The 13,008-nt window shown below is 55.5% G+C and overlaps 1 protein-coding gene across 3 annotated transcripts in view; it reads right to left on the bottom strand.

Moving 5' to 3' along the window:
- CACNA1A (calcium voltage-gated channel subunit alpha1 A) overlaps positions 1–13,008 on the bottom strand; it is a 211,479-nt gene that overhangs the window by 32,173 nt on the left and 166,298 nt on the right. For all 3 annotated transcript variants that reach the window (XM_047094938.1, XM_047094939.1, XM_047094940.1), the window contains exons 26-31: positions 12,658–12,818; positions 10,476–10,613; positions 9,020–9,221; positions 7,866–8,030; positions 4,504–4,614; positions 745–828 (exon numbers count right to left, since the gene is read on the bottom strand). In XM_047094938.1, coding sequence (XP_046950894.1) covers positions 745–828; positions 4,504–4,614; positions 7,866–8,030; positions 9,020–9,221; positions 10,476–10,613; positions 12,658–12,818 — 861 coding nt within the window. The remainder of the gene's footprint in view (positions 1–744; positions 829–4,503; positions 4,615–7,865; positions 8,031–9,019; positions 9,222–10,475; positions 10,614–12,657; positions 12,819–13,008) is intronic.

Consider the following 13,008-nt stretch of genomic DNA (forward strand, 5'->3'; position numbering starts at 1 on the left):
CTTCAACAGTCTTTGCCCTTTTTGCTCCCCTTGTGAGGATTTCCTGCCCTCCCCACCACTTTCCTGAGGGCTCCCAGGCCTGGGCTTACTCGAAAATGGCCAAAGAGGGTATCTGAGATAGGAGCTCTGGGGCCCTGAGTCTCTCAGATGAGGGGGAAGGATGATGTGGCTGGCCTATGGGGCCACCACGGAGGTCTAGGGACCGCCCCCCTCCCCAAGCTGCAAGCCTCCCAAGCCTGGGGACAGAAGAGGGTGGACATCCTGGGGACCTAGGAGTGGGATCCCCTGTTGGCTCCAGGGCCACGGCTCCCTCCTCAACCTCCTTCCACGAACCAGAAGATGGTTAGTTCAAACAGAACGGACTTGAAGCTCGTTCTTCCTGGGTCCCCAACACTGTGTGGGGTTTGGGGGGTAGGGCTCAGCCTTGGGATCCTTTAATTATCTCAATGCACTCATCCATATTATTGATTCAATGGTCAACAGCCGAGATGCAGGAAAGTTCACACTGCAGTGCTGGCCCCACAGCTGTGGCTTCGGGCTCCCCCGTCTCCCTGAGCCGCCCTCCCGAGGGGCTGCCCTTGCCCCTGGGGTCCCCGCTTCTCCCTCTTTGGTCACAGTCAAGTGCTGGCCCGAGTCAGCTGTGGCTTTTGGGACCGCTGCTTTTGGAAGGTTCCCCCCCACCCCCAGCCACCCATTCTCCACCCAGCCGGGAGCTACCCAGAGAGAAGCTGGTGGGAAACTTACCCCAAACTCAGTCACGAGGATGTCGGTGATGCTGCCCAGAACAGTCACAAAGTCGAAGATGTTCCAGGCATCACGAAAATAATTCTAGAATGGGGACCCACAAGACAGAGATGCCAACACAGGGGTCCACGCCCGGCTGCCACGGCCGGCCCCGGGGTGCATTAGGGGCACGGCTGCTGGTCAGCCCGAGTGCCCACAACACGCGTGGTCATTCAAATAGCAAAGTGCTGCTGTATGGGCTGCTTAATATCACCTGCTCTGAGTCCCCCTCCCTGGGACCCCCATGGCTCTCCTGGCCCCGGGGGGGCCTCCAAAGCCTGGTGTCGCTCTGCTGGAGAACGAGGGCTGTCCTTTGGGCTTGCCTGTCTTTTTGACACATCTGAGGGCTCCCTGAGACCCGAGATGCTTTTTAAACGATGTCACTGGGATCCTCACATGGACCCTCAGAGCAAAGGATCGTCACCCGCTTTACCCGAGGCGACGGAAGCTCGGAGTGGGATGCCGCTCACCTTCTGAGGTGAGCAGCACAGAGGTGAAGGGTCAGGACTGAACTCAGCTCGAGTCTAGGGTTTGTGTTCAAGACCGCACCTGCTGCAGCATGCTCGCTAAGACAGTGGACTGTGGGTTCGAATCCCAGCTTTGTCACCACCCTGCTGTATGGCTGTGGGCCAGTGACTTAACCTCTCATTTCTTCCACTTCCTAATCTGAAGAAGGGGAAAGGCAACAGGGGCATGAAACGCCTTCGGGGCACGTGCCAGGCTGCACTCTCTGGTCCCCTTGCGGTTGGATGGGGCCGCCTGTGTCTAGTTATAGCCAACAGGTTTTGCGCAGAGGAATATTTGTGAAAACATTCCACACCGTTTGAGCCCACGCCGAGCAGCACCTCTGTCTGAATCCAAGGGTCTGGTTCAAACAGACAGCCCTCCCCTCCAGGCTCAGTGGGACCCACACCGAACACAGGCTTTCTCAGCACCCTCACAAAGCGGGGGCCAGCTTGGGGCTCGCAGGTCCCCTTCTGGTTGGTCTGTTCCTCCCCTGAGCGTCTGGCCCTGAGGCAGCCCCTCTGCCTCACAGAGAAGGACTCAGGCTTTGGAGCTGTGCTTTCCAGGCTCAAACTATTTTCAGCGCGTAGGAATGAAAGGGTCTCGGAGTTGGGACTGGTTGGGCCTTGGAGCCCTCTTCTGGAAGACAGGGGTATAACAGCAATCAGATAATGAATGTGAAGCCGGGGGGTGGAGTTTGGTTATACAGCAGGTGCTCAATGAATGGATGCTGTTTCGTAATCATCTAAAAGGAATTCATGTTCCATTGGCACTTTTGGTATTTTGGCACATGCTGCTGGGGCCCTGCCCACATCCCCTCATATTTCCCCTACACACCTTCCGTTGCTCTGCCCAGGGTCTTTCTCTGGTTGCAAATTAAACGGCTCCCCCTGGGAGCGGCCCTTGATTATGACTGATGGGCCTTGGAGGATAAATACCCCGGCTCTCCCCTCAGGTGGAAAGAGGCGGCAGTATGTGCTCTCTTCTGCCTCCTGCTGGTCCTCAAGGGAACTGTGCCCCTTTTGCCCACAGTGGGAACTGGCTCCATTAACACACCTTGTACTGACCGCCTTCTGGCTCCTGCCTCACTCCTCTGCCCCACGCTGAGTTCCCTGGGTTTCCAGATAAATTCCTCGCACTCAGTCCTGATCTCAGGCTGTGCTTCTGGGGGGAGTCCAAATGAAGGCAACTTTCTAGGCATCTGGCCATAGGCCTTAGCCCCTGGACGACAAGGGTCCCTCCCTCCCACCCCACTGCCTAAACCGCACATGGTGAACTTCACCCAAACCAGAGGGGGCGGCTCCACGCAGGCCCCTGGGGGATGGTCGGGGGCGGGGGGGGGGGATGGAGCCCTAAGCCGCTTCATTTACCAGAAGATCGACGGGGGTTACAAAAACCACACAGCACAACTGGGCTGGGCAGGTCCCGCGTCTGAACCTACACCACGCTCCCCTCTGCCCTGGGAGGCCGGGTGCACGGTACTCCTGTTTTGTAGATGTGGAAACAGGAGAAAAAGGCCATGTGCCTTGCTTGAGGCCACACAGCTAGAAAGGGGTTTGCACCCTGATACGGGCACGCCAGAGCCTGATTGCCGCGCCCCCCCATACGTGTTCTGTGACCCATCCTGGTGGCATCCCCAGGACCGAAATGCAGAGTCGGTGCCCTTGCCCTGGCTGCGGGGTGCCTCCCCTTTCTGCCTGTTGTTCAACACTAGATGCATCTTGGACTCCCCTTGGGGCACTCATTAAAGATACGGATTCAGGGGCTCCCACCTGACCAAGTGAGCCTGAACTTCCGGGGCTGGCTCTGGGGGATCATTCAATTTTAAGGCCTCATGGAGACCCTTCCTGGCATTTATGGGGCGCTCACTCCATGCCAGCCCTCACCCTCAGCCTTCAGGCACACTGGGGTTCGCAAGGGCTCTTCTGAGGAAGAGGCAGAGGACGAGCCCTCGCGACGGAGAGGTGAGGTGACACAGCCCGGATGTGAGTTGAATCGAGGCCTCTCTGGTGTCCAAACTAACACCCTTTGCCACCTTGGGAATCCAGCCTCCACCTCGCTGACAGCCTGGCGAGGCCACAGGCTGTGGGCCACTCTCCTCAGAGAGCTGGACAAAGTGGGTGGGCAAGAGGGAAGCATCCTGTCCTAAGTCTGAGCTTGGCCACTCACAGGGGACCTTCTAGAAGGTCCCATCACACATCCATCAGTTCAGTTCAGGCCTTCTTGGCTTTTTTTTTGGGGGGGGGGCTGTGAACCTCCCTGGCCTCCTGGGAAGACCTTCTCAGAGGAAGCTTTGTAAATGCGTAAAATAAAATACCCAGGATTGCAAGGGCACCTGTTACACCGAAATACAATTATCAAAAACTATTTTTAAACGGTGATCTAATGATTAATGCACTTCTTCATTAACACATGAAATAATTTCCGGCGGTAGGTTTGACGGTCACCGGCGTTCGAAGCAAGGCTGAACACGAACAAAAATTTGGAGGAACCTGCTGCCTCTGTCATTCGCTACGGAAAGATCTGATTTTTATCGGTGACACAGAGAGTACTGGTCACACTGCAGGGGCTGGTCTGCCTTCAAGATGGAAGGAAATGTTAACGTCCAGTTAGCGGCTTGTGAAAACTAGAGACGTGATCTGCTCACGTCTAATTTCACAGCTCTCCCCCCCCACCCCCCCCCCCTTCCCCTGCACCCACGGATCAGTGGGCTTCAGGTTAAGACCACTTGCATTAGTCGGAGATGAAGACAGGCTAGGGGGCGACCAACTGCATTTAGAAAAGAAAAGCTCCGCCGTCAGTGGAAGAGCCCGTGACGCAGGCAGAGACGGGATTTGGATTCTGGAAAACTTCACGTCGGTTGTCTGTTTGCGCGTCTGGGTGCTGCCTCCCTCGCAAAAGGTACGCCTGACTGTGGACTGTGGTTAGAACGGCTGGGACACCACGGACCTGGCCCGGTCCGGATCTCAGTTTCCTTAAACTGGATGGTAATCGCCGCCCCCCCCACCCCCGCCCCCCAGTTTGGATCGCTCTGAGGAATGACGGCAGGTGCGTGCGCCTGGCAAGGGCTGGGTCTCCTTGCCGTTACCTGGCAGACGCAGGAATGACTAACAAGGGTCTGTGGGCACTGGAGGGATGCTCTAGCTGCCGCTGGGATTGGGGAGATCATCACCCACCATCCCCGACCCACGGCTCTAGCCCCAAGGCCGTACTTACCAGAATCCCGAAAGCCATGACTTTCAGCAGACATTCCAGAGAGAAGAGGGAGGTGAAGACGATGTTGAATACCCTCAAAGCGTTTTCATAAGCAACCGAGGCCCCGTAGAACTGGAGTAGAGAGGAGGAAGGACGTTGGGGTCAGCGGGCAGGGGGGGAGCTGGGGAGGCGGCTCTGTGACTGTCCTGTCCTGGGGCAGGCGAGACCTGGACACTGGGCTTCCCGACATGCTGTTGGAGGCGACCCAGGCCCCCCCGGCCAGCTGTTCCTGGGCTGGGCTAATCTTTTCACATCCAAACACGCACTTTCTTGAGTCCCACCTTAGCATCCCAGATCCCAGGACTGCCTGCTTGATGCAGCTCCGGAGGGAATGCAGGAGGAGGTCTGTGGCATCCTCTCTGCGGGATTTTCTTTTCTTTTTTTTTTTTTTTTCAGATCTTTTATGTATTTATTTTGAGAGAGAGAGCAACAGCACAAGAACAGGGGAAGGGCAGAGAGAGAGAGTGAGGGAGAGAGAGAATCCCAAGCACTGTTAGGGCAGAGCTCGATGTGGGGCTTGAACCCACGAACCGTGTGATCACGACCTGTGCCGAAACCAAGAGTACGAGGCTTAACCCACTGAGCCGCCCAGGCGCAGCGCCCCCCCCTTTTTAATCCTTAGCTGTGCACTCCCATGAGACTGCCCCCCAGAACACTTCCAGCACCCCCAAAAGTTTCCTTGCACCCTTTCCCAGTCAGTAACCTGCCCCAGAGATAACTGCTACTCTAAGACTTCCTTATGAGGTCTTCTTGTCCAGACTATTTAATTATATTCAAATTTATAACATTCAGCCCTGAGGACCAGGTTACAGGAGACACGGCAAGTGGGAGAAGTCACAATACCCCACGAGGAGACTAACGCACCCACAGGTGGGACAGTTTTCATTCAACTTATCTGGTTTCCTCAAAAAGTCAACAGCATGGGGCAAGAAAAAAAAAAACAAAACGGTATGGGGAAGACAGTGATTTAAGAGACAACAGCCAGGGGCGTCTGGGTGGCTCAGTGGGTTAAGCATCTGACTTTGACTCAGGTCACTACCTCATGATTTGTGAGTTCAAGCCCCACGTCAGGCTCTGTGCTGACGGCTCAGAGCCTGGAACCTGTTTCAGATTCTGTGTCTCCCTCTCTCTCTGTGCACCCCCGCATTTGTACTCTGTCTTTCTCCCTCTCTCTTAAAAATAAACATGAAAAAATTAATAAAAAATAAAAGACAACAACCAGAGGCCATGTGTAGCCCTTTGGATCTTGGCTCAGAGAACAACCCATACTGTAAAAGATACTTTGGGGACAATTCAATACGTATCTTAGAGAAATCCTGTCAAGCATAAGAATATATAGGAAAAAAAAAAGAATATATAGGAAAATTTCTTATTTGTTTTTTTTCTTATTTCTTAGAAATACATACCGAAGAATTTAAGGTCGAAACATTGCGGTATCTTTAAAATAATTGGGGAGCCTGGGTGGCTCAGTCGGGTTAAATGTCCAACTTCGGCTCAGGTCATGATCTCACGGCTCGTGGGTTCGAGCCCCGTGTCAGGCTCTGTGCTGACAGCTCAGAGCCTGGAACCTGTTTCAGATTCTGTGTCTCCCTCTCTCTCTGCCCCTCCCCTGCTTGCACTCTGTCTCTCTCTCAAAAATAAATAAACATTAAAATAATTTTTAAAAATCGACGAAATTGGGGCGCCTGGGTGGCTCAGTTGGTTGAGCGTTGGACTTTGGCTCAGGTCATGATCTCGGGGTATGTGAGTTCGAGCCCCTGGTCGCTCTGTGCTCACAGGGCAGAGCCTGCTTCGGATCCTCTGTCTCCCTCTCTCTGCCCCTCCTCTGGTCACGTGTGCAAGCGCCCTCTCTCTCTCTCTCTCTCAAAATAAATAATCATTAAAAAAATAGATGAAATGTCCAGAATAGATAGATCCACAGAGACAGAACACAGACTGGCAGTTGCTGGAGGCTGGGGGAGGGGGATGGGGGGCGGTGACGGCTCACGGGGACGGGTCCTCCTTTTGGGGTGATGAAAATGTTCTGGAAGTAGGGAGAGGTGATGGTTGCACAGGGTGGTGACTGTACAAAACTGCCCCTGAATCGCACACTTTGAAACGGTTATTTTATTTTTTTTAAGGAGGCTCCTTTAAGGAGCCCACCTTGAGGCTTTAACTCCCAACCCTGAGTTGAGGTCAAGAGTCAGATGCTTGACCGACTGAGCCCCCCAGGTGCGCTTGAACTGGTTAATTTTATGTTATGTGAATTTCACCTCACAACAACGACAACCACAAAAAAAAAGAGAGAGAGAGAGAGAGAACGGATGAAGCCAACACAGAGCATGTTCCAAATGGGCACCTCTGGGTGACAGAGACCGGTATTCAGGGACCCGCAGCAATCCCGGGGATTGCTGCATCCTGGGGGATGCTGATTAGAATTTCAGAATCCTGGCCCCACCCCGGATCTGCTGGCCGAGAATCCACATTTTACCAAGATCCCTAGATGATCCGTGAACGCACAGCAGTTCGAGAAGCGCTGTGCTGTACTATTCCTTTCTGTCTGTTTGGAACCGTTTAAGGATTATAACGATGGAAAGAGAAAAGAGCTTGCTTGCGGAGAAGCGTTTCAAGCAAACGCAGGCACTGCTTTTTCGCCAATTCAAAAGTTGGCAGCTTAGGGACCGCGTGTTTTCAAAGTGCCGAGACATGTGCCCGTGTCTTTGCCTGGACTTCCTCATTCAATCCTCACCCCCGCTCGAGGTCGGGAGGAAGGTGCCGTTATTATCGTCCTCGTTTCATTGACGGGGAAACTGACGCCTGATAGTTGCTGGCCCCTGGCGCCAAGTTAAATGCTAAGTCAAACAGCGGAGCTGGGCTTGAATCCTGCCCTTTGGTCTTTAGACCACAGGGTGCAAGGTCCTGGCTTTTCACCCGGAAGGGACTCCGCGGCCCCAAGGGTTGCAAGGTCCTTACCTGCCCCTCCTTTCTCATTTCACCCATCGCACGTTTCTTGAGGGCCTCCTGTTCCCTCACCCCCAGGGATGTGCCGAACCCCAGGAATTCAGGGCTGAGCGGGATTTGCCTGGCCCCTGTGGAGCTCACAGGCTGGTGGGGCAGACGGCTGGGCAACCCAACACCAACATTACGGCCCGCGGGAGAACCGCTAGATGGGTGCCTTGTGCCGCTGCGGGAGGCCAGGGAGGGCTTCCTGGAGGAAGGTCCCCACAGGTGAGGTCGGAAGGGGCTCGGTCTGGGAGACTCGCGGCAGGCGGCTCCGCTCTGCGGGGGGGGGGGGGTGGCGGGACGGGCGGCCTTGGGAGGTGTGGGCGGTGCTGGGGGCTCACCTTCATCATGAGCACGATGGTGTTGAGGGCGATCATGGCCATGATGGTGTACTCGAAAGGCGGGGACACCACGAACTGCCACATGCGATACTGGAAGCTTTGCTTGTTCTGCGGCATGTGTCGGGTCAGCGGTTTGGCACTGATGGCGAAGTCGATGCAGGCCCTCTGCGGGGGAGAGGCCGGCGGCTGGACACGGGGTACCCCCCACCCCCCGGCCCTCGGGCACGTCAGCCGAGCCTGCCCCCAGCCAGGATTCCTCACGCCCGCTGGGTCTTCTCGCCCGCTTCCTCCTGCCAACACCCGCGGTTCCCTAAGAAGTCGTCATCTGCCCACGTGGGACGCCATCAGCAACCCTACTTTGCAGGCTCAGAGAGGCTGAGTCACTTGCCTGAGGCAGCACAGCTGCCAAGCGGGCCAAACCCGAACCTAACCGTTCTTTCCTACTGAGCTCTTTGCTTCGTTTCCTCCTTCCCTTCGAAGGACGGAGGGATAATGGCCATTCAGTGTGAGGGGCCAACAGAGCAGAGGAAGGATGCATTCCCAGGTCCTCCACCTGGCTGAGCTTGGACGGTTCTAGAAGAGCCAAGGGCCGCATCTGCACTCTCTCGGGAGGAGTGGATTTTCACTCACAAATATTCACCACCCTGCCCTCGGGGAGATTACACTTCGCCACCCCACGGACATCAGACACAGATGTGTGACTTCCTCTGGCCAGTGAGATGTGGATGGGTGGATGGAAGGGTCGCTTCCGGGCACAGATCCCCCGCCCCCCACCCCCCGAAAGTGCACAGTGGTTTGCCATTATCTCTTCTTGATCTGAAGTGTCTCGGAGAGCAACCAGAATAAAGGTAACGTGGACCAGAGCCGCCTAGACGTGCGGTGCTGGGCAAGAAATCAACCGATCCCTGTGTGGGCATCTGGCACTGAGATTCCGGACCTGTTTGTTACTGTGGCATAACCTCGTCTGAACTGACTGATACATACACCTTCTTTCGGTGTGTTTTCCTCTGGGAACCCCATGAAGGGCGGCCCTACAGACCGAATGCTGCCTAGAGGATTGTTTTCTGGACGCACGCGTGTGCCTGTGTGTGTGCCTGCGATGGGGGGCGGGAGTTGTCAATTTTTAAGTGAAGGATGCAACTGGGAAGCGGCACCTCATTTTTCTCCAGGCTGTATTCCTCCATCATCTTGTCCCCCTGCTCCTGGAAGGTGATGATGATCAAGGCCACGAAGATATTGACGAAGAAGAAGGGGAACACCACGAAGTAGACGACGTAGAAGATGGACATCTCCATGCGGTACCCGGGGCTGGGGCCCTGGTTCTCAAAGGTGGCGTCCACGGAGTGCTTGAGGACCCTGGGAGGCGCGGAGCAGGGGGAGGGGGAAAGCGGGACAAGCAACGGGAATGGAGGGAGACATTAAAAGAAAACAGCAACAAGATGGAAATAGTCGTTATTTTCCGACCCCGATTCCTGTGGTGATTTTACAAAGCCAGGAGAGTTCCCTCCTCCTTCGTCTGGGGGGAGTGTGGACAACGCTCTCAGTTACCTCTCCCACCGCGTCCTGAGGGCTATCAGGGGCTAGAAATGATTTTATCTATGTCCTTGGCAACCCTCTCAGGGAGGTTATTACCAGCCCCGTTTTGCAAATGAGGAAACTGAGGTTTGGCAGTTTAAAGTGACCTGTCGAAGTTCACCCACTAAGGCCTGGCCAAGTTGGGATGGGAAACCAGGCTGGTGGGGATGGATGGGAGGGTGTATGGGAGTCATGGAGGCACACACCTAAGTGCGTTGTGTGCTGGGGGGGGGGCATTTAAGCACAGGTGGTGGTGCTGGGAAGGTGTAGCGGGGATGAACATGGGAGTGTGTGTCTGCAGAGCTGCTCTGAACAGCTGCACAGGTTGTGCACTGCTCAAGGGCTCTGTGTCTCAGGGGTGCCATTCGTACTGGAGACATGATAGATTTGTGCATTTATGAGGACAACTTTTTGGCAGGTGGCCACGAAGTACCTTATTTGAACAAAATCATTCGGTACATTCCGACAACATTCTGACAGATGGAAGTGAAGTCTGTTGAGGAAGCGCTGCCGAAAAAATTTGCCCAAAGGTGCCGTATGGGCTAGCACTGGCCCCGTGTGCGTGGGCCCGGCCCTGGACTTGCACAATTCAGCCTCACCACAACCCTGACTGGCCCTGTCTGGGTGAGGAACGGTCCCGTGGTCAAAGGGACTTGGAAAATGCCACGTCCAGGCCTTGTCCTTGGAGATCTGTGCTCACCAGCACAGAAAGGGTTAAGAGGACGTGACTGCCTGCGTCCATGGAGCCTTTCTGCAAATTAGAAACAGCACCCCATCTGGGAGGGTGCAGGGCCCTGACTCTTAGGGTTCGGCGAACTGCACGGAGGGAGGCCTGCATTTCGGCCCCAAACGAGCCCAGGCTGCTGTTCTGGTGACGGGGCCCCTCGTGCACCCAGCGGGGTCTCCACCTCGGGAAGCCGGGAGCAAACCCCTCCTGGTCCAGGCCTTTCTCAGCGCTGGGCTCTCAGACCCTTCCCCATCCTGCTCCCCGGGGTCCCCTGACTCCTCCGTGGCGCTGTCTGGTGGGCCACTTACTGTGGCCAGCCTTCTCCCGTGGACACGGTGAAGAGAGTCAACAGAGCCCAGAGCACGTTGTCATAATGGAACTCATACTTCTTCCACTGCCTGTCCCGGGCCTTCACCTCGTTCTTCTCGTACAGGAGGTACTTGCCGCTGATGCAGAAAATAGGGGCCGTTAGTCAACGGAGGAAGGGGACCCTCATCTTTGGTGACCAGAGGTAAGAGGGCGAGGAGGCCCACCAGCCCACACGGCATCCCTCAGCCCAGGGAGTGGAAGCCCCCCGTGCGGCTCTCTGATGGACGTGCGCACCCCCTCGGAGGTCGTCAGATGAGGCCACGGTCCCTGCTCCCAGCGGGAGAGCTGACTCAGGACCCAGCACTGTCTTCCAACATGAAAAGTTCCAGTCCTGCGGGGGGGGAGCCTCGGACTTCGGGGGGGGCTGAGAGCAGGGAGAGAGACAGGAACTTTTCTGGGTCCATCAGGCCGAGGGGGACGGGGGCTGCTCCTCTTTAGGGCAGCGATACAAGGCTTAGCCCCAGACCCGTGGCCGAATGGAGTCCTTCCAACGTCAGGAAGCCTCCGAGATAACGACAGGCTGCCCGTAACATTTTACACGGCGACAGCATGTACTGGGCACGTCGGTAAGGGCCTAGCGATTTCCATCACGAGGGGGCGCCCGGGTGGCTCAGTCAGTGAAGCGTCTGACTTCAGCTCAGGTCATGATCTCGCGCTTCATGAGTTTGAGCCCCGCGTCGGGCTCTCTGCTCTCAGTGCAGAGCCTGCTTCACTCAGCTCCTCTGTCTCCCTCTCTTTACTCCTCCTCCACCCTCTCTCTCTGTCTCTCAAAAATAAATAAACATAAAAAAAATTAAAAAAGAATTTCCATCATGAAGATGACCCAAAGACAGGCGGGGCGGGACTCCAGGCCCGCAAGTTCTCGTCCACAACTCCAAAGTCTAGAAAGTTCTGAAAGCCAAATATCTTCCTCTTAACTCAGAGGGTGAACGTTATGGCTTGCAGACCGAATCTGCACCTGTTTCTGTATGGCCCACAAACTAGGAACGGTTTTCTACGTTTCCAAGTGGTTGAGAGCAAATCGAAAGAATGCATTCATGACAGATGAAACTTACACCGACACTCAAGTTTTCGTTTCTAGAAATAAAATTTTAGGGGAGCCTGGCTGGCCCAGACGGAAGAGCATGTGACTCTTGATCTCAGGGCTGTGAGTTCAAACCCCACACTGGGTGTAGAGATTACTAAAAAATAAAGAAATAAAAAATACAGAAATAAAATTTTATTGGAACCTTTGTTTATGTGTCGTCTGGGTGCTCTGTGTCATTTTTTAAATGTGTATTTATTTTTTAGAGAGAGAGCGGGGGGCAGGGGAGGCAGAGACAGAGTGTGAGTGGGGGAGGGGCAGAGAGAGAGGGAGAGACAGAATCCCAAGTGAGCTCCAAGCTCCGAGCTGTCAGCACAGAGCCCAACGCGGGACTCGAAACTACGAACCACGAGATCATGACCCCAGCTGAAGTTGGACGCTTAATCGACTGAGCCACCCAGGCGCCCTTGGCTGCCCCGTGTCACCACGGGAGCTGCAGCTGAGACCATAGACTCCATAAAGGCATAAGTGACGCGCCAGCTGGCCCTTGGCGGACAAAGTCCGCCCACCTCTGATCTAATTCGTTTGGCGACAAAACCTGACCCCCTGGACCTGAAGCTCTTTATACTTGCTTTTCGTCCCATTTGCTGCAAACAGTCACGTGACCCCCCGCCAAAAAAAAAAAAAAAAAAGTTTGATTACAGGGATGCCTTAGACCCAGCGGAGGGAGTCACGTCCTGCGTGGAACACGCGGTACACGGTCTTTCTCAAACAACTGCGAACTATTCTGAATTTTGAAACACATCTGCCCGTAAAGGTTTTCAAACAAGGGGACGCGGACACGTGTCAATATCCCCCAGGTCGATCCCACGTGGCGACTGAATGAAGAGTTAAGCAGCCAGCTTAGGGCGCATCCTACCTAGAGCTCCAACCCCGACGCTTGTCCTCCCTACTCCAGACCCCAGCGGGCGGCCCCTGGCTCACTTCCGGAGCCCAACACTCCAGTCGCCAAGCCCGGTGGCTCGTGCTTCCGGCCCCCCCCCTCCCCCGCTCCCGCCAGCCCCTCGGTGGGGGCACCGAGGAGAGCGGAGACCCACCGACAGTCTTTCTCAAACTCCTTGGATTCGTCGGTGCAGTGGAAGAACTTCCCCTTGAACAGCTGCACGGCCACCACGGCGAAGATGAACATGAACAGCATGTAGACGATGAGGATGTTGAAGACGTTCTTGAGCGAGTTCACCACGCAGTCGAACACGGCCTGGGGGGACGGGGGTGGAGGGGAGAGAGCGCGTGAGGGGCTGGGGGCCTGCCCGGTCAGTTGCCTCCAGCAGCCCACGATCGTTCCGTTTCACCGACCAGGCCTCACGCCAAGTCACGCGGTTAAGGCCCCGCGGCTCTGGGAGGTAGGTGCTGGGGCTGCACTCAGTCCTGGCTTTCCGTGCATCAAA

Source organism: Lynx rufus, unplaced genomic scaffold, assembly GCF_022079265.1.
Source record: "Lynx rufus isolate CCGP_SWC_20201006 ecotype Redwood Valley unplaced genomic scaffold, mLynRuf1.p SCAF_4, whole genome shotgun sequence".
NCBI classification, from domain to species: Eukaryota; Metazoa; Chordata; class Mammalia; order Carnivora; family Felidae; genus Lynx; species Lynx rufus.